Consider the following 22,347-nt stretch of genomic DNA (forward strand, 5'->3'; position numbering starts at 1 on the left):
GATGGGGCTTTGGCCGAAAGCAGTGCACTATACAGGGAATAGCTTCGGTCTCAGTGACTGGCAGCCATTCTGTAATTATCAAGGTTGAGAGGTGTGCTAGTGAGCCGACAGGCCTGAAAACACAGCGGTGGTGGCGAGCTAGCAAGCAAGAAGAGAGGAGAGGCAGCCCTGGCTATAGATTTCGACAGCTCCTTCCCGAAGACGTTTCCATTTAAAGGTAAGGGCCAAAGAGTCAAAACAATGAATCCTTGAGCAGGCAGTCGTCATTAAAATTCAAAGGATCATTATGGGTTTCTACCAAATAAATCATTAGAATGAGAGGCTTAAAAGGATTAAAAGGAGGCTTGATTCAAAGCCAAGGGAGGGGAGTCAGCTAGGTCTGGACTCCTGAGTTAGAGACTGACTCACTCTCTGTCTGCTGCAGGACTGACTGGGGAGGAGACCCTGAAACGTAACCTACCTAACAGTTGTGGTTGGTGGGTTGAAATATCGGAGGACAGGCTTATTGTAATGGCTGGAGTGGAATAAATAGAATGGTACCTTTTACTATGTGTTTGATCCTATATTTCTGCCCACCAGCCTCCTCTGCTACCTACCATTGAGGGTACTGTGTTGAATAATCTGTGGTCGAATAATCCATTTAACATTCACTGACGAACATGGACTTTTTCGAATGACACAGTTGCAGTCAAATATATGGACACCCTTGCAGTTCAACCACCAGAAGTGGTTAAATGGCTATTTTTACTCTGTAGGCACATGCAATTTACCACAGGTGACATAAATAACACACTAAACGAGAATCCCGTGCCTCCAACCAACGTAATTTCAATATGGAATTATTTAGTCCAGCCCATTTTTGGACTTTGAAGTAAAAAAAATCTCAATTTCAGTTAAGATTATAATTTTTTGGGTCCTGTGACGTTGTAAATCAAACAAATACACATGTGAACACACTTTTATTTTAAATTTTTCCCCAACTTATTTGATAAGAAATAGTGAATCATGCAAAGGGTGCCAATATATTTGACCGCAACTGTATATAGAATCCTTGTTCTAAAATGTTGTACTGTACAGTTACCAAACAACAATAGCACTGTGCTTGGGAGTCCACTCACTCTTCCACTGCTTATCATTAGGACAACGAACATGACTCTCCAGTTCCTAGTCTTTTAAGTGCGTCTTTCCCAATGAGTGGAGCAGAAGCTTGTAAACAGTAGCTAGCTTCTGTCTGTTGGCGATAACGACTGGGGGAGAGAGACCATCAAAGTAAGGCGTGAAACAGTCAAAAAGCGCCGTGACAAAGAGTGGTGCTGTACACGCTAGATTACAATGTTAAGAACGTGACCCCCAAATTATAAAAGTGTGTGTGACATCTCATTCCACTGTGAATAAACAGAATGCTTAAATTGACAGAGCAACTTCTCTTGTAGAAAGAGAAAGCCTTCTTCTTCTTTGCAAGAGACCACATTGTCCCCAAGCTTTAGTAGTTATAGTGGTAGCTAAAACAAACCCTCAGTGACTAACAGTTATCATTGAGTTGCTTCCATTTCCTGTATATTTTTCTCAACTCAGTAAATCATTTGATCATTTGACCCCATTTCAAAATAAAAGACCCCGTTTCAAGATAAAAGACCAATTTTCAAGATAAAATACCAGATTAGGCTGGCTCATACAGTAGGCTACCTAAATCGAAGAGGTCTGATTGTGGGTCTGTATAACATAACCAAGTGGGTCCCCAAAAGTATGGTGGCCCTAAGGGTCAATGGTGGCGTTCTACCTGTTGTTCTTGGACATCTGTGTGTACTCCCTCCCAGTCCTCCTGTTGGTGCCAGTGCAGAACTGCTGGCTCTTCAGCTTCAGGCTCAACTCGTCCAGGGCATCCCTCTGGGCCTCGTGGTGGCTCTGCAGCAACTCCACCTGATAACACAACACATCAAAGGACACATTAGGGTCATGTTCATTTGGCAATAAAGAGAGGAAAATAGGGACGGACCACCGTGACTATGCCAATAAGAAATGCTCATTTTTGTTTTCTGTTTCAGAATGTTTGGAAACATTTTGCTACAGTGTGACTTACTGAATAAGACCTACCACTGGGAAACTAAGGACATTCTGGAAAACAAAGGTCGTTCTGTATATTGTCAGATATTATGTTGATGTGAGTGTATAATTCTCAACACAACATTAGTTATTAGCTTTAAACAAACACCTGTTACTGATATAGCAATTGTGATTGATGGTTACTTGAATAAGATGTCCTATGCATTAAAGATGATGGACATACTCAAGAGCCCAACAGATTGGCCACTAGACAAACACCCCGTTGTACTGTAGGAATATCAAATCCCACCATACGGCAACATTACCAAAGTGCTTCTGTTAAGATCAGTGATTCTGAGCATCAGACAATCAGAAAGCTGTGCAGGCCTTGCAGTGGATCTGTAATTGCATACAAAATATATGGAGATGAAGCCAATGCTGTGCCAATGAACGACTCCCCGGCCCCACCCTGCTTGGTTTTTCCTCATTCCTCCTTAACACTGTATAAACTGTCTTTGTTTGTGTGCTGTCAAAACCGTTTTGTCTATTTTGCAGATGCCTCTACAAAGGTCAAACAATTCCATGAATGCAAACTGCTTCTCTATCAAAAGCACACTCGATAATAAACAAGTAAATCAACAGATAGATGCATTTGGTTTCTCGTTCTCATTTATTTGTGTGTGTGTGTGTTATGAAACCCGCTCTGTTCATTTGGGAAGAATGAAATGAACCTAACTAGGAGCTCCAAGAAAATTAGCGGGCGCAACTGTGGCGGCAAGATCTCCTTCTCCGTCCCCCTCGAAGGAATTTGCTTTCATTTGCCTTCATTTCGGATTCACTCAGCCCGCTCACGGACGCCGTGTCAGGATCCTAATTACCCAATCCCATTGGAGCTGCTTACACACACAATAATGACTAATGCAGACTACAGACAAAAGCAATTTAGCACCAGCCACCTTGAATTGGAGGACAGGACAGATAGTGCATGCGGCCGGGGCCCAGAAGAGAGTATCATCCGTGGAATGTATGAGGACTCTCCATGATTCTTTTTGGCTTCCCAGTTTGAAGGATCTTGAAGAAGTTTTGTTATGTCCTTCTCAAACTAGCCAGAACTACACTGAGTATACAAAACATTAAGAACAAGCTCGTTCCATGACACAGACTGACCAGGTGAAAGCTATGATCCCTTATTGATGTCACTTGTTAAAGCCACTTCAATCAGTGTAGATGAAGGGGAGGACACAGGTTAAAGAAGGATTTTTAAGCCTTGAGACAATTGAGACATGGATTGTGTATGTGTGCCATTCAGAGGGTGAACGGGCAAGGCAAAATATTTAAGTGCCTTTGAACGGGGTATGGTAGTAGGTTCCAGGCGCACCGGTTTGTGTAAAGAACTGTGACGCTGCTGGGTTCTTCACGCTCAACAGTTTCCCGTGTGTATCAAGAACGGTCGACCACCCAAACGACATCTCAGTATACAGCTCTATTTCAATACTGATGTCTATGAATTTATGCAGGCTATATTTAGAATTGATGAAAACAGGATAAGGCTACAGTAGTAGGGAAGTGCTAGTTAGTAAGGCAATGCCATAATGATCACCTATATCATAATTGTATAACTATACCATATATCTATAATATAAATATTGGCACCATTAATAAAGGTGCGCAAATAAGATTGTATAAAATAAACAGAATTGGTATCACTTTATCTGAGTAGTATCAAGAGAGGACTAATAGTACAACCAGCTGTAGATCATCTATATAGGACTATCCAGATAAAGTGGGACCAAATAATATACCAAATACTGAGCTACAGTGAGCTCCAAAAGACTTTGGACAGTGAGCCATGTTTTGTTGTTTTAGGATTTGAAATGATACAATGACTATGAGGTTAAAGGGCAGACTGTCAGCATGGACTCTACAAGGTGTCAAGCGTTCCACAGGGATGCTGGCCCATGTTGACTCCAATGCTTCCCACAGTTGTGTCAAGTCTGGATGTCCTTTGGGTGGTGGACCATTCTTGATACACACAGGAAACTGTTGAGCGTGAAAAACCCAGAAGCTCCGCAGTTCTTGACACAAACCGGTGCGCCTGGAACCTACTACATTACCCCATACAAAGGCACGTGAATATTTTGCCTTGCCCATTCACCCTCTAAATGGCAGACATACACAATCCATGTCTCAATTATCTCAAGGCTTAAAAATCCTTCTTCAACCTGTCTCCTCCCCTTCATCTACACTGATTAAAGTGGATTTAGCATGGCGACATCATTAAGGGATCATAGCTTTTACCTGGATTCGCCTGGTCAGTCTATGTCATGGAAAGAGCAGGTGTTCTTAATGTTTGGTATACTCAGTGTATAAGGCAATTTTTCCCAATACTTTTGGTCCCCTAAAATGGAGGGACTATGTCAAAAAAAGTGCTGTGATTTCTAAACGATTCACCCGATATTAAATTAAAGCTGACAGTCTGCACTGTATCATTTCACATCCAAAGTGCTGGAGTACTGAGCCAACACCAAATGTGTCACTGTTCCAATACCTTTGGAGTTCACGCAAACAAATGGGGAAATTATTTTATTTTATACTAATAGAATTGCTCAGAGAAAGAGATTTTGCTTAACAAGTAATACTTTTTTTCTCTCAAAAAGACAAGGGTCACAATTATTGGAACCCTTGTTATCAATACCTTTCAAAACCTCACCTTGCGAGGATAATGGCACGGAGTCCTTATCCTCAAAAGGACTTGAACCCCATTGAAAACCTGTGGTTTGAATTGAAGAGGGTAGTCCATAAGCGCAGACGAAGGACATCAAGGATCTGGAAAGATTCTGTATGGAGGAATGGTCTAAGATCCCTCCCAAAGTGTTCTCCAACTCATAAAACCTTTTAGAAAAGGCTCAGTGCCGTTATCCTCGCAAGGTGAGGTATTGAAAACAGGGGTGTCCAATCATTTTTTACCCCTATCGTTTTGAAAATTTGTTTTATTACTTGTTGAACAAAATCTCTTTCTCTAAGCAATTTTATTAGTATAAAATTCTATAATATTTTTTGCATACAATTTAGCTCAGTAGTTGTATTATTTATTTCATAGTCTTTTTTTCTCATTATCAAGGGTGCCAATCATTTTGTACCTGACAGTATGCCATAATGATTACCTGTACCATAAGCCTATACCATAATGACTAACTCTACCAGATCTGCCTGAACATTATTTCCTTAGTAACCCAGGAATCAATGCTTCACAAAACGCCGATCACATTGATAGTATGAGCAACAATTCCTTCCAGTCTTAAAATGGAGAGGGGTGCTTTGTGTTGATATTTCCAAGTTACGCAAAAAAAAAAGACAATTCACCATTTAGATAGAGAAAGCAAACATCAACACCGCACATCAACAGTGATTTCCATCAACCTTCTGATATGACTTATTTTCTGGAAAATAACATCTCTGAGCAGTGATTTGCCAGGAAAAATCTCTATAGAGAATAACCCTGTGAACTGCGGACGGCATGGTTGGTTTTGATTTTCTTGCAATCCCTTTCAGCCTGTTTAAACTTCTGCTTATTCAGATATGCAGACATGGGGATTCGGAGTGCTGCATCCTGTATTCTTATTTCAAACAGAATCATTCAAACCTGCGCTGCTCGCACACTCGCTCACTCTGTCAAAACACTCCTCTCCTGCCTTTAAACTGCTAATGTGCAAAGGAATCAATATAAATTTTGATCATTTGATGAATACTTACGTCTGTCTCGGGAGACAGAGGGCAGACTCAGATATGAGGATCTGCTGAATCAAGTCATTTTAGGTGTTTTTTGTTTACACGCCAGGGCCAATTTACTATACTGGGCCTCAGAACTACTTTCTAGAGCCAGATATCTCCAGGGGCAACCCCTGCTGCTTCGACTGTCAATCAACCATCCATCCATCCATCCATCCAAGCAGTCAGAGTTCTATCATCATCATCACCTGTTTCCTCTGCTTTCAGATACTGTTACCTTCACATACTGTTTCAATTATTGGTTCTGCTATAGGCTCTCATTGATCAGACCAGGCAGGAGAGGATAATGATGATGTCATCAATAATGGATATGTGGTGATGTATACAACCGTAGCTCCCAGCACTCACATACTCCCTTTGAAAATATCAATATGGCTGTAATGCAGTATGATTAGGGTGAAACAGTGATGCATATTGTCTACAATACGTCTTGTCTGTATATTTTCACATAGCTTATAGCTCAAAGATGGATAGGTAGATACATCCTTGCTGGTGGTTCTGAAAGTTTTCCTGAACTTTAATATCGAATCGACCTTCCCATACAATTGGCATGAATCAAACGAACAAAGAAAGATGCAACAACAGAACGGCTGATTGGTTCAACATTTAGTCCATTGAAGATTTAAAGTCCAAGACCAGGCGTGACAGTCACAGTAACAACGACTTTGCTCGTTTGATTTTTATTGTGGTCCTCTGTAGCTCAGTTGGTAGAGCATGGCGCTTGCAACACCAGGAAGTGGGTTCCATTCCTACGTAAAATGTATGCGCGCGTGACTAAGTTGCTTTGGATGAACGCATCTGCTAAATAGCATATATTATATTATTGAGATAGAAGACATTGAACCATACAGGCAAAATTCATACACTTAATGTACTCCTTATGGAAAAGATATCCTGAGTGGATACATACAGGATGAATAAATTCTGAAAGTTCTCATTCATTCACACTAATACCTGCAAAAAAAGAAAGAAAAGTAAAAGAGTAAAAATGAGATATCCCTCAAAGATCAATAAAACAAATAGAAATGCCATCTGCAAATACAAGGAGCTAGGAGTTAAAAGTTCTGTGATACTGAAGGCAGAGATAAACTTGAGGGAAGAATCACAGACTTACAAGAATGTCCATGGGCTGTTTGGAGGACCAGATGTTTCGAATAAAAACACACCAGCAAATTCATTTGAATCAAAATAATCAAAACAGAATCGTGCAACAACGGCTTTTCCCTTTGTCTTTCTTCTGAGACCCCCAAAAAAACTACAAGAGATAGAAAGAAAAAAGGAATTTTGTGGCCGAAATGCAAACAGGATACTGGTCTCATTTGAACCAGCTGGGGAACAATACAAAATTAACGAGGAGAGATACAGTATGTGCCTCTGGTGAACACTACTCGGTACGGGAACGGTAGAGCCGAGGTCTGAGCACGCCTTTTAAACTGTTTATTTAGGCAATGTGACATAAAGCTGGGTTGGTTTATTTCTTTATCGTCCTCTCTGAATGCAAGAGGCATCGCGGCGAGATTGAAAACTGTGGGAAGTCACCGCCAACCACCCCGCCCCCCGCGACTTGTGTTCAAACACCCACAACATACATTGGCTTGTTTGAAATTTCTCCCATCAGGGCCATCCTGATGTGCTGTGCTGAGGCTGTATCAGAAAGGAGCGGACGGAGAGATGGAAGGGTGGAAGAAGCATGCTCAGAAAATAAATTCAGATGGGAGCGGTGGGGTTGGAACTCAGGAGTTGTAAACGGCTGAGGATTCCATTAAAGTATCTCATAAATTTACACATACAACAGTGAAGCTTCACCTTCAAAACAACCAACAACCCTTATGGGAATAGGCCACCATTTTGAAATCCTGATCATCAATAGAGGAGTGATGTGGAATTCCATGCACTGTATCCACCTTGTTTTCTGCAACAACAAAAAATTACAGGAAAAATATTTTCTTTAACGCTCCCATTTGTTTCCATTTGAAACATGCTGTAGAGGATTATTTCCAAGAGTGTGGCTCTCTGAGGAGCCATTGGAAAACAAGAAACTCATTTGAAAACTATTACTTTCAAATCACTAGCCATAAAGTCTGGATTTAATATGTAGTATGGTCTCCTGGCATGAATCATGAGACTGCCAAAAATAACTATTATTATAAAAGTGTGGTCTGACATGTGCACCTTTCATTCATTCATTCTCTCTTACGTACAGTATATGGGATTCTCACGGCTATAAATAGCAGTATACTGTACTATGACTGCTATGATTGATTCTCCATGTTTCTTTGAGATGAGGGTCACAGTTATTTCCCTCTTCTCGTTTAGTGCAATGATTTAACAGAAAGCCTTTTGCATTGACTAGTGTCATTATATCATCATGATGAGCATACTGGACAACATGAGAGGGGTGGAACGTCTGCATAAATAAAGCAATGGCACAGAGTTGGGCTGGCTGACTTATTCAGCATCTCCACCAAAAGGACTTTGACCTTGACGGTGAAGTGCCAGTGATAAACATCCATGGGTTACACGACGTACATATGCTCCTGCACCTTTAAGAAATATCTTAGGGGAGTTTGAAAGGTTTAGCTCCTGCAACATTTATCAGGGCGTGAAATTAGCAATTGCTAGGAGCTAAATTGCTGCTTCTTATTTAATGTTGTTGCTGAAAGGTGACATTTAATCGCTGATCCCTGGCTTCCAAGAAGTCTAAACAGCAACAGAGACAGACAGACACATCAGTGTGAAGAGGACAACACCAGCGGAACTCACACACACACTGTCCCCCACTATAGATTAGGGAGGTAGGGCTACTATTGATTGTGTGATCATCATTTTCTATCTAATACACAGGCAGACTACTGACCGTCTATCTAATACACAGTCAGACTACTGGCCGTCTATCTAATACACAGTCAGACTACTGACCGTCTATCTAATACACAGTCAGACTACTGGCCGTCTATCTAATACACAGTCAGACTACTGGCCGTCTATCTAATACACAGTCAGACTACTGGCCGTCTATCTAATACACAGTCAGACTACTGACCGTCTATCTAATACACAGTCAGACTACTGACCGTCTATCTAATACACAGTCAGACTACTGACCGTCTATCTAATACACAGTCAGACTACTGACCGTCTATCTAATACACAGTCAGACTACTGACCGTCTATCTAATACACAGTCAGACTACTGACCGTCTATCTAATACACAGTCAGACTACTGACCGTCTATCTAATACACAGTCAGACTACTGACCGTCTATCTAATACACAGTCAGACTACTGACCGTCTATCTAATACACAGTCAGACTACTGACCGTCTATCTAATACACAGTCAGACTACTGACCGTCTATCTAATACACAGTCAGACTACTGACCGTCTATCTAATACACAGTCAGACTACTGACCGTCTATCTAATACACAGTCAGACTACTGGCCGTCTATCTAATACACAGTCAGACTACTGGCCGTCTATCTAATACACAGTCAGACTACTGGCCGTCTATCTAATACACAGTCAGACTACTGGCCGTCTATCTAATACACAGTCAGACTACTGACCGTCTATCTAATACACAGTCAGACTACTGGCCGTCTATCTAATACACAGTCAGACTACTGACCGTCTATCTAATACACAGTCAGACTACTGACCGTCTATCTAATACACAGTCAGACTACTGACCGTCTATCTAATACACAGTCAGACTACTGGCCGTCTATCTAATACACAGTCAGACTACTGACCGTCTATCTAATACACAGTCAGACTACTGACCGTCTATCTAATACACAGTCAGACTACTGGCCGTCTATCTAATACACAGTCAGACTACTGACCGTCTATCTAATACACAGTCAGACTACTGGCCGTCTATCTAATACACAGTCAGACTACTGACCGCCTATCTAATACACAGTCAGACTACTGACCGTCTATCTAATACACAGTCAGACTACTGACCGTCTATCTAATACACAGTCAGACTACTGACCGTCTATCTAATACACAGTCAGACTACTGACCGTCTATCTAATACACAGTCAGACTACTGACCGTCTATCTAATACACAGTCAGACTACTGACCGTCTATCTAATACACAGTCAGACTACTGACCGTCTATCTAATACACAGTCAGACTACTGGCCGTCTATCTAATACACAGTCAGACTACTGACCGTCTATCTAATACACAGTCAGACTACTGACCGTCTATCTAATACACAGTCAGACTACTGACCGTCTATCTAATACACAGTCAGACTACTGACCGTCTATCTAATACACAGTCAGACTACTGACCGTCTATCTAATACACAGTCAGACTACTGACCGTCTATCTAATACACAGTCAGACTACTGACCGTCTATCTAATACACAGTCAGACTACTGGCCGTCTATCTAATACACAGTCAGACTACTGACCGTCTATCTAATACACAGTCAGACTACTGACCGTCTATCTAATACACAGTCAGACTACTGACCGTCTATCATTTTAGGCATTTGTTTATTTTAGGCATATCTTAACAGTATTAATATGAGACAATGAGAACAGCGTATGTCTGTGAGAAACACCATTAATGACTGAAAGATAACCAGTAACAACACGCCCATATAGTGTATTAGACAGCACTCAAATACGTGTTTGTCCCTAGCGCTCATACACATAAATCTTTTTTCCTATCTTTAAAAACAACAGAAATCAGAAATCCTTCACAGGCTCAGTACACCTCCCTAGCAGCCCATCTGAGATCAATTCAACATGGAGAGGAGAGGCTGCACAGCGGCATCCGGCAAACAGCTCAGATGAAGATATTTCTAAAACAGAGCCAAGCGCTTCAGGCAGGTGTTACACTGAGAATGCATTAATATAGGTAATTAACATTAGCCACCAATTTAATTAACATGCAAACTAATTAGGAAATAATTAAGTAACATAAAAAATCTGATCTTAATTCTAAATCGGAGAAAAGCTGGTATCAGAGCTAGCTGCTCGACAACATGCCTTCCTTTGAGTTCGGGGAGCTAAAACGAATGTTTTTGGGGTGTTGTTGGATGAAAGGAGTGAAGGTTTTCAAAGTGAATTGTAGAGGAAAATAAATAAGTCAACAGGCGCAGGATCAAGCCTTGATATCAGAGTTGGCGTAATGTTCACGTTTGCCTCTCCCTGAGACCCAGTGGTGGGCAGATTGCAGTATAACATCAGTGCCAACGCATGGAGAGAGATAGAACAAGCATGGTAGGAGCCTGGGCAGGTTCTGTAACAAAACCCTACCTGAATCACACGCTGTCTGTCTGCCTGACTTTCTGTCTGCCTGCCTGCCTGTCTGTCTTCCTGTCTGCCTGTCTCTGACTCATATTGTAGCAGCAAGTCAGTCATTACAATGTGCCGTCATACTACAGCGACGCCATACTACAGCGACGTCATACTACAGCGACGTCATACTACAGCGACGTCATACTACAGCGACGTCATACTACAGCGACGCCATACTACAGCGACGTCATACTACAGCGACGTCATACTACAGCGACGTCACACTACAGCGACGCCATACTACAGCGACGTCATACTACAGCGACGCCATACTACAGCGTCATACTACAGCGACGTCATACTACAGCGACGCCATACTACAGCGACGTCATACTACAGCGACGCCATACTACAGCGACGTCATACTACAGCGACGCCATACTACAGCGACTTCATACTACAGCGACGTCATACTACAGCGACGCCATACTACAGCGACGTCATACTACAGCGACGCCATACTACAGCGACGCCATACTACAGCGACGCCACACTACAGCGACGTCACACTACAGCGACGTCACACTACAGCGACGCCACACTACAGCGACGCCACACTACAGCGACGCCACACTACAGCGACGCCACACTACAGCGACGTCATACTACAGCGACGTCATACTACAGCGACGTCACACTACAGCGACGTCACACTACAGCGACGTCACACTACAGCGACGCCACACTACAGCGACGCCACACTACAGCGACGCCACACTACAGCGACGCCATACTACAGCGACGTCATACTACAGCGACGTCATACTACAGCGACGTCACACTACAGCGACGTCACACTACAGCGACGCCACACTACAGCGACGCCACACTACAGCGACGTCACACTACAGCGACGTCACACTACAGCGACGTCACACTACAGCGACGTCATACTACAGCGACGTCATACTACAGCGACGTCATACTACAGCGACGTCATACTACAGCGACGCCATACTACAGCGACGTCATACTACAGCGACGTCATACTACAGCGACGCCATACTACAGCGACGCCATACTACAGCGACGCCATACTACAGCGACGTCATACTACAGCGACGTCATACTACAGCGACGTCATACTACAGCGACGTCATACTACAGCGACGCCATACTACAGCGACGTCACACTACAGCGACGTCACACTACAGCGACGTCACACTACAGCGACGCCACACTACAGCGACGTCATACTACAGCGACGCCATACTACAGCGACGCCATACTACAGCGTCATACTACAGCGACGTCATACTACAGCGACGCCATACTACAGCGACGTCATACTACAGCGACGCCATACTACAGCGACGTCATACTACAGCGACGCCATACTACAGCGACGTCATACTACAGCGACGTCATACTACAGCGACGCCATACTACAGCGACGCCATACTACAGCGACGTCATACTACAGCGACGCCATACTACAGCGACGTCATACTACAGCGACGCCATACTACAGCGACGTCATACTACAGCGACGTCACACTACAGCGACGTCACACTACAGCGACGTCACACTACAGCGACGCCACACTACAGCGACGTCATACTACAGCGACGCCATACTACAGCGACGTCATACTACAGCGACGTCATACTACAGCGACGTCATACTACAGCGACGCCATACTACAGCGACGTCATACTACAGCGACGCCATACTACAGCGACGTCATACTACAGCGACGTCATACTACAGCGACGCCATACTACAGCGACGCCATACTACAGCGACGCCATACTACAGCGACGTCATACTACAGCGACGTCACACTACAGCGACGTCACACTACAGCGACGTCACACTACAGCGACGCCATACTACAGCGACGCCATACTACAGCGACGCCATACTACAGCGACGTCATACTACAGCGTCATACTACAGCGACGTCATACTACAGCGACGCCATACTACAGCGACGTCATACAAGTACATCCGATAAATCAAAAGATGATCCTACTTCAGTAGTTATTTGATGAAACAAGGCTAATATTTCATGGCTCCTTCCACACACAGCACACCTCTTAGCCATTGACAACAAAGGGGAGAAAAGAGAGAGGCAGAAACAAACCGTGGAGCAACCGCTTTTAAATGCTCCTCTTGGCAATCACAGGAAAGAAATTGATTCCAGCAATAAGACAAAGAAAGCAATTGTAAAGATTGATACATAAAGCTGGAACATAATGCACAAGGCCAAGTTTACTATTTCGTTAACAGTAGGACAAAACTCCAGAACGATTCACAATGACAAATGCCCAGGACCATTATATGCACATTCCGTGTAAGTGCTTGGGGCCAAGTTAGATTCGATTTCTCTGCTTCATTGTATCTCTATTCCTTATTTGTTGTATTTGTTCCAGATGGGGGACGGTGGTGCTATAGTAGTGGTTGTGGTGAGGTAGTAATGCTCATTCCTTTAGCTCTGGACATCCTTGTTTCCTTATTCAAATCTCGACCAGATTCCAGTCGATGTGCAATATCACACACAGTCTAAACCTATGATGATTCATAAAAATCTCTACCAGGGATCCCTATCAGAGACGGCTCTAGAATGAATGGTACATGTATTTATGTTGGATGTCTTATTCAGCTAGTAGGTTAGCTTTGGCTAAATATCGCACGTCTAACCATGTTGAAAGCTCTTCACTATAAGGATAATCAAGTTCAACAATCTCTCTCTCCATTTTAAGAAGTGAAAGGTAAAATATAGCAGCCTAGAAACTCATATTTACTGTACCGCCCCTGGTATTCCCAGAGTGTAATCTCATAATAACAGAGTTTAAACCATTGGATCTGATAACCTTGATTTTCATAAGACGTCTTATCAACAGCGTATGGGTGTGTGTGTGTGTGTACTGTGTGCATGAATGAGTTCCTGCATACTTGTGTGTGTCTGCCTGCCTGTATCTGAACTCTGAGGGGGGAGAGGAGCTATAGCTAGATCCTTGTTAAATCCTCCTCCTCAGCAGAGCACCGGGCCAGCCAAGCCAGAGCCAACAGGACGTTCAGGGGTTAACCTGCCAGGAGAATCTCAACCTGCCAATTGACAGCAGCTAAACGGCCCTGACACTAGGCTGCTGTGCTCATTCCAACCAGTAAGCCACCTTCAAAGTTGCTGTCAGGTAAATGACCTTGTATTTCATTAACTGATAATTAAATGGATTTATTCCACTAACGGTTTTAATTAAAATGCTAGAAATATTGATTACCTCTATCATCTCTACTCTCCCCAGATGAAAAAAAGGTTTTAGAACTGTTTATTTAGAGAGGGGGTAGAGAATTAAATTAGATTGAATCTCTAACAGACTCTAAATAAGGCTTCTTACTTTTCTGCTGCCCCATGCAGAAAAAAAAAACCTGTTTAATTTTTGGGATGTTTGATTAATTATTTTGCGATCCATTTCTGCTTACCTTGATATTTAATTAAAATATCATTTTAAAACAGAATTAAGTCGGCCGGTTTAATCCGTGGGGCAGGAGAGTAGCGGAGTTCTATCAAAACTGAAAGCTGCCAACGCAATGGTTGAATGTTCAGTGTTGCTGCCATCTTTATGTTGTTGCAAAGGTACAGTTACCAGAGTCAGGACGGGGAAATGGAATGACTTCCATGCAGCTGATGTTGGGCAGTGGCTCGGAACCGTGCTATTCTTCTAATGCATATTGTCTGTTGTGCCAAAGCACAGTGTCATCAGACCTGTGTGATGCTGCAGATACCGTAGCAGCGTGGGGCCAGACGCAGGCCTACTGATGGACAAACTAATTATGCATGAAATCAAATATGATTTAGAAGTGAATTCATATGAGAAACCCCGAAAGATAGTCCACATGGGCCCTCTCAGCAGGTCGGGAGTGGGGATGTGGATAAGAATGGTTGAAAATAATATAAAGACAGAGTGTGTGTGTGTCTGTGTGTCTGTGTGTGTGTGTGTGTGTGTGTGTGTGTGTGTGTGTGTGTGTGTGTGTGTGTGTGTGTGTGTGTGTGTGTGTGTGTGTGTGTGTGTGTGTGTGTGTGTGTGTGTGTGTGTGTGTGTATCCGTGCAGGGAGTAGTCAGGGGGTGGTTTAGAAATAGACGAAGTTTGGTTGGAAGTATTTGTTATTTAATGTGATGTGGGGTAATCATCTTTAAAGGTGGTCGAAGTAGATCACTGAATAAGCACTGACAATAGAAAAATCTAATTAGCCAACCAATTGAATCCCCTCACAGATCCATCATCCTGCAGTCTCTCCAAAACAAGAGAATTAGATCAGTCATACTCATTTATTTACATCATGGGTGGTAGGAAAGAAAACTTAACACTGGAGGAAATTAGAGGTAATTACGGGGCATTTTGTATAATTCAGAGCCATTAAGTGTAATTTGACAGCGACTATGTCAGAAAGGAAGACTGGAGAGCTACTACTGCCTGTTGTGGAGAGAATCACAGATTCCTCTCTTTGCTGTTGTTTGGGAAAGAAAAGCATCACATAAATAGGGCTTTAAGATTCAGAACAACGCGTGGGCAGAATAAACACATGTAGCACGCTCTTACCACCAGAGAGATAACATTTCAACTGAAAGAGGAATGAGGGAGGACCAACCAAACACCATAGAACCAACATACAAAGCCAACATTGACTCAAATAGAACAACACAACAGGTATTTTTTTCTTCAATAGAGACAATCATACATAATACATGTCCCAAACAAACGTTGGGCTTTTTAACCAACACAAATACTCACTATAAGTAATAGATCTCAATCATCATATTGACCAATGAGCATATGTAATGAATTGGACTGTCCTTAGTAACTCACTCTAGTCCAGGTGGACTACTAGCAAGATTGGTCCATTTCTAAAGCGAAGCAATCTATCATTGGACCTGCCTGGAGTGCCAGCTGTGCGGGGTTTACACTTTTGGTACTATTCCATTGGTTCCATTGTGTCAGGCAAGCTCAATCAAGCGCGGCTAAAATATATGAAAGAAAACCAATACAATTTGAACCCAGGTCTGGATCTAAGAAGCACAGTCAAAGGAGATGATGTACTGTAGCAACGGTCCAAACATCACAGAACAGAGCACTAAGCAGTCCTCCTGATTCTCCACAGCCACGTGGGAATCAAACATCACAGAACAGAGCACTAAGCAGTCCTCCTGATTCTCCACAGCCACGTGGGAATCAAACATCACAGAACAGAGCACTATGCAGTCCTCCTGATTCTCCACAGCCACTAGACGTGGGAATCAAACATCACAGAACAGAGCACTATGCAGTCCTCCTGATTCTCCACAGCCACTAGACGTGGGAATCAAACATCACAGAACAGAGCACTAAGCAGTCCTCCTGATTCTCCACAGCCACTAGACGTGGGAATCAAACATCACAGAACAGAGCACTAAGCAGTCCTCCTGATTCTCCACAGCCACTAGACGTGGGAATCAAACATCACAGAACAGAGCACTAAGCAGTCCTCCTGATTCTCCACAGCCACTAGACGTGGGAATCAAACATCACAGAACAGAGCACTAAGCAGTCGTCCTGATTCTCCACAGCCACTAGACGTGGGAATCAAACATCACAGAACAGAGCACTATGCAGTCCTCCTGATTCTCCACAGCCACTAGACGTGGGAATCAAACATCACAGAACAGAGCACTAAGCAGTCCTCCTGATTCTCCACAGCCACTAGACGTGGGAATCAAACATCACAGAACAGAGCACTAAGCAGTCCTCCTGATTCTCCACAGCCACTAGACGTGGGAATCAAACATCACAGAACAGAGCACTAAGCAGTCCTCCTGATTCTCCACAGCCACTAGACGTGGGAATCAAACATCACAGAACAGAGCACTAAGCAGTCCTCCTGATTCTCCACAGCCACTAGACGTGGGAATCAAACATCACAGAACAGAGCACTAAGCAGTCCTCCTGATTCTCCACAGCCACTAGACGTGGGAATCAAACATCACAGAACAGAGCACTAAGCAGTCCTCCTGATTCTCCACAGCCACTAGACGTGGGAATCAAACATCACAGAACAGAGCACTAAGCAGTCCTCCTGATTCTCCACAGCCACTAGACGTGGGAATCAAACATCACAGAACAGAGCACTAAGCAGTCCTCCTGATTCTCCACAGCCACTAGACGTGGGAATCAAACATCACAGAACAGAGCACTAAGCAGTCCTCCTGATTCTCCACAGCCACTAGACGTGGGAATCAAAAATTCCTCCTCTCCTAACATAGAGCCCATTTATTCTGCTTCTCCTTCCAAAGTAATCTCTTCTCTTTGCTTTACTAACAGTGGTGTTCAAGGACACCCTTCTACTTATTTCCAATATCAAAGCTGGAACATAAATCAAAAGTAATCCGGGAGACAAGCCATTCTGTTTGTACAATAATTCTTAACATTTCAGCTGTGTTGACAATGCCAATAATGCTTTTCCACCAGCCGAGGAGGAGACGGAGGAAACAGAGGGAATTCAGGGCTGAATCCTTTAAATAACATTTGAACAAGGAGGAATTTGGAAACTTTCTAAGGGAATAAACCCCAAAACAATAGTACTCACACAGGTGAAGATCAGACTACAAACCGGCTACATTTTCTGCTAGCTCTCATGCAGAGTTTGTAGCTAGTGATTTGCCATTGTAATACCATAGTAATGTATACGATATCATAATAATATAGCAATATGATATCATTTTACTTCAGGATGCTTGTCACAGGTGGATTTTGTCATGGGGATTTACACACACACGCACACACACACACACACACACACACACACACACACACACACACACACACACACACACACACACACACACACACACACACACACACACACACACGCACAACGCGCACGCACACACAGTGTGTTGCCTGCTTGTTCCCTGCTGGTGTCTACATTAAAACGATTCAAGCACAAACAAAGGGGCGTCTAATCACCATGGCCAGGTTTGTGACAATAATAACATTTTACTACTCAGAGCATCTGTCAAAGCTCGCTATAAAACCAAAGGAGAAATCATTATGGATCATCAAAGAGCTAAAACGCAGTGGCAGACTATTTCTTTCCCTGTCTATCTACTGTATTGTAAAGTACATATAGAATACATTAATTCCAAATACAGAAGATAGGACTCATTGGATGTCATTTCTCTTTCCTCTGAGGAATAGAACGTCACTTCATGACTGAGTCCTTTCCCCTTTTGCTTTTCCCCCCTCTGTGTGCATTGCTTTTCAGGCATGGCAGCTATCTTTCCTTCGGCGCTTTGGCCAGATTTCAGGGAGGACAGAACCAGAGGACAGATATTAGAATTTTATATCACTTCAAGGAGGAGGTAGGGAGAAGTAGGGAGGGAGAGGTAGAGAGGGAGAGACAGAACGAGAGAGAGAGAGAGAGAGAGAGAGAGAGAGAGAGAGAGAGAGAGAGAGAGAGAGAGAGAGAGAGAGAGAGAGAGAGAGAGAGAGAGAGAGAGAGAGAGAGAGAGAGAGAGAGAGAGAGAGAGAAAGAAAGATAAGGAGAGAGAGAGAGAAAACGTGAGAGAGAAGTGAGAGAGGGGGGTAAAGGATTCATCTGAAGCTCGTCTGACATTCATTGAGGACTGACAGAGGGAGGGAGGGAGTGATGGCTGATGGGACATGTTTTTGTCTTTCACCTGTGAGGCATTTTAAATCATCACAGTGATAAGGTAATTCCACCTCCCATATTTCATAACACTGCCGACAGTTTTATGTTGACCAGATTGGCTATAAGCACTCCTGATTAGAATATTTTTTGGAACATTCAGCTGAGAATGAACATCAGGTAGGTACATACAGGGAGGGAGGACTTGATCTTGAAAGTTCTGACTGGGGCTGGGGTGGGGCTGATGGAATGCTTTAGTGATGTTTCCGCTATCTGTTTGATTGAATGACATAGACAGCTTCTGTCATGTTTTACAGCAGCTGCATAATGTGCCTCTGACAACTCACTGGCTCCATTATGTTTTTGAAGCCCACTTTATTTATTCCTGAACCTGCTTCGTCATTTTCCCAATTGCTAATCCACTGCATGGTGTGGTCCAGTGACTCTCTACAGTGTATCTGTAACAATTCCCTATATTAATAATACAGTATAGCAGTTGATGCTTCTCTGATGCCTATGCTTCCACTGAAGCCTTGTTAAATATTCATTGACAATTATTCCACACTGACTTAAGGGTAATTGCTGGGTCCTGAGAGAGAGGAGGGAATGAGGAATGGAGGGAGGAAGAAGAAAAGAAAGAGCCATGCCGTTATTAACGCGCACTACTTCTTCAGGAGGAGTCTTACACTTCAGCTAGACTACACGTGTAGTGCTGCATCGCCATCAGCTTTGTGTCAATGTGACGTTCTACCTGAAATCCCAGAAACCAACCAAAACCCAACTTTATTTCTCATTATTTGAATTCACAAGATAGAATTCATGCGCGATTCTCGAGCTTCGATGCTGCCATTGGACGCAAAGCAATGTGGGCAGTATAGCAGCTTCTATTGATTTCAAAGGAAGCATTCCTTCAATGGATGATGGCAAGGCCGGATGCCCGATGGCTGTAGTGTAGAAGGGCTGTTAGTGTACGCCCCAAATGGCACCCTATTCCTTGATCTCAGGTCAAAAGTAGTGCACTACATAGGGAATAGGGTGCCATTTGGAACATAATCTTAGCAAATAGCCCCAGGATCCAATGCAATCAGCTCCTTCACCCCCCCCCCTTCCCACAGTCCAATCACATGTTTAGCTTAACCATTTCATTTTTGATTAGAACAAAACATGAAATATTAAAAAGATAGTTAATGGTCACCATACTGTACAGCGAGATACTGTAGGTCTGCTCTGACTTCTAGAATAGGGATTACGCGCTCTCTCTCCACCAGGGAACGGGCAGGGCTTTCTTGAGAATATAGAAATCCCTGTCTGTGAATAATATTGTCACTGTTGGATTACGGTTGGATGAGAGTCGTCTGAGCAAGCCTTATGTTAGGAGAGGAACAAACAATACCGTAAGCCAAAAAACTCCTTCTGTGTCTCTGTCGACTGTGTAACATATTGTTTGAAGAGTAAACACTGTTTACTATTTGGTAATATACCCCCTTCGTATGAATCTAGATAGCAACACACAGGTGAGTTAGAGCATTCTATTTTAAGAATTCTTTGTCAGAACATTCTCATTGAAGCACTTCATTTGCCATTCATTGTACAAAGACAGCAACCACAGTTGAGACCAGTTGAGTTTGCACTGTGTTTTAACTTAAGTTACCACTGCTGTACTATTCAGGCAACACATTATAAAGCAATCATTTTTCTCTAACGCCGAAGCTGCATGAGCTCTTCACTTCAAGCAATATCAAGAGCCTAGCCGTCACACTGTGTTCATATATCCCCATCCATGCCTATCAGATTGGACTTGATTGTATTTAGTTTGATAGAATTCATTAGGCATTAGCAGCCCTGACATGTGGACACCCAGCAAACCACAAAGGGAATCAAACTAATAGGCTCCAATAGAGCTCCGCATTTTCTGCACAAAAAAATCTCACTCTGATTCTAATAATTACAGCCTGAAGTGCCTCCTCGTTGCTTTTATTTGCAAGCAAGTTGGGTAATCTTTGATCCGATTGCCAAGTGTCGAAGGCAGAATACAAATGAAAAAAAAGAATAAAATCTGGTTTTGATTTTCTAGCGGACTTCAGCTGCACACAATAACACAGCCAGGGGATAGAAGAAAAGTAATGAAGTCGCGCAAAAGCACTCGGACGGGGTCATTGGTTGCGTCTGAAACGGCAGCCTATTCCTTATGCGGTAGTGCACTGCATTCGACAAGGGCCCCATAGGGTGCCATCAAAGATGCAGCCACACAGTGGATGCTGAGCAGCGAAGTTCACATTGTTGCTTCATTCACATTTAGAAGCAGAATGAATGGGAAATAATTTGTTCATAAGAAAGTGTTTCAATTGTACTAGATTAGAGTAATGTTCATTTCTGAAATAGACAACTAGGCTACACAAAGAAACCAGGGGAAGAAGGGGATGGCAGGGGCTAGTACATTTTAATTCACCATCTCAATAAACAGACCGTACAGAGCTGCAACAGTAGCTTTGACTACAGCACAACGCCCTACTATAAACGTTTCACCTATGCTAGTATTTTTTGTAAAAGCCACAGATCCTTTTCAAACGCTGGGACGTGACAGCAGGCTTTGCTGCATATTAATTTCTATCATCCTTGTAATTAAATATTTGATAAATGTCTGGGAAAAAATAGCACCATTAACTTTTTGGGGAGAAATTTCAATTGTCAGATCGCCTTTGGGCAAAAGTCACTTAGAGGTGTGTCATTTTAGCACACTTTGTAAATTCCATTTGGAGTACCTTTGCATGCTAATACTGCCAGAGAGACCCTGGCATACATTCATTATTTCTTATTTGGATATCTGATTATTTGCATTTCTCATTTAAAAGACATAAACACTTTAGAGAGGTAGATAACGGTTATTTAGGAGTTTGATATAGTTGAACTAATTCAAGAATTTATGTGAACGTGGCCCTAGATAAAGTGATGTAGAATTCCAGGACAGCAGCCTCTATTTTATCTCTACGAATGTGGCAGCAATTGCAGTGACTTCAGAAAGTATTGACTTTTTCCACATGTTGTTGTGTTACAGACTGATTTTTTTGTCACTGGCCTTCACACAGTACCCCATTATGTCAAAGTGGAATCATGCTTTTTGAAATATTCAAAAAATGCCATGAAAATGAAAAGCTGAAAAGTCAATAAGTATTCAACCCCTTAGTTATGGCAAGCCTAAACACGTTCAGGAGTAACAAGATCTCTGTAGTCCACATACAATTATCTGTAAGGTCCCTCAGTAGAGCAGTGAATTACAAACACAGATTCAACCACAAAGACCAGAGAGGTTTTTCAATGCCTCGCAAAAAAGGGAACTTATTGGTTGATGGTAAAAAAAAAAAAGCAGACAATGAATATCCCTTTGAGCATGATGAAGCTATTAATTACAGGTTGGATGGTGTATCAATACACCCAGTCACTACAAAGATACAGGCGTCCTTCCTAAATCAGTTGCTGGAGAGGAAGGAAACCGCTCAGGGATTTCACCATGAGGCCAAAGGTGACTAAAACAGTTCAAATCAAATCAAATTGT

The 22,347-nt window shown here is 42.8% G+C and overlaps 1 protein-coding gene across 3 annotated transcripts in view; it reads right to left on the reverse strand.

The window, feature by feature from the left end:
* The window catches only part of LOC139553310 (A-kinase anchor protein 6-like), a 189,133-nt gene that overhangs the window by 86,286 nt on the left and 80,500 nt on the right, over positions 1–22,347 (reverse strand). For all 3 annotated transcript variants that reach the window (XM_071365507.1, XM_071365506.1, XM_071365508.1), the window contains exon 8: positions 1,781–1,920. In XM_071365507.1, the coding sequence (XP_071221608.1) occupies positions 1,781–1,920 (140 nt within the window). The remainder of the gene's footprint in view (positions 1–1,780; positions 1,921–22,347) is intronic.

This window comes from Salvelinus alpinus, chromosome 25 (assembly GCF_045679555.1).
Source record: "Salvelinus alpinus chromosome 25, SLU_Salpinus.1, whole genome shotgun sequence".
Lineage (NCBI taxonomy): Eukaryota > Metazoa > Chordata > Actinopteri > Salmoniformes > Salmonidae > Salvelinus > Salvelinus alpinus.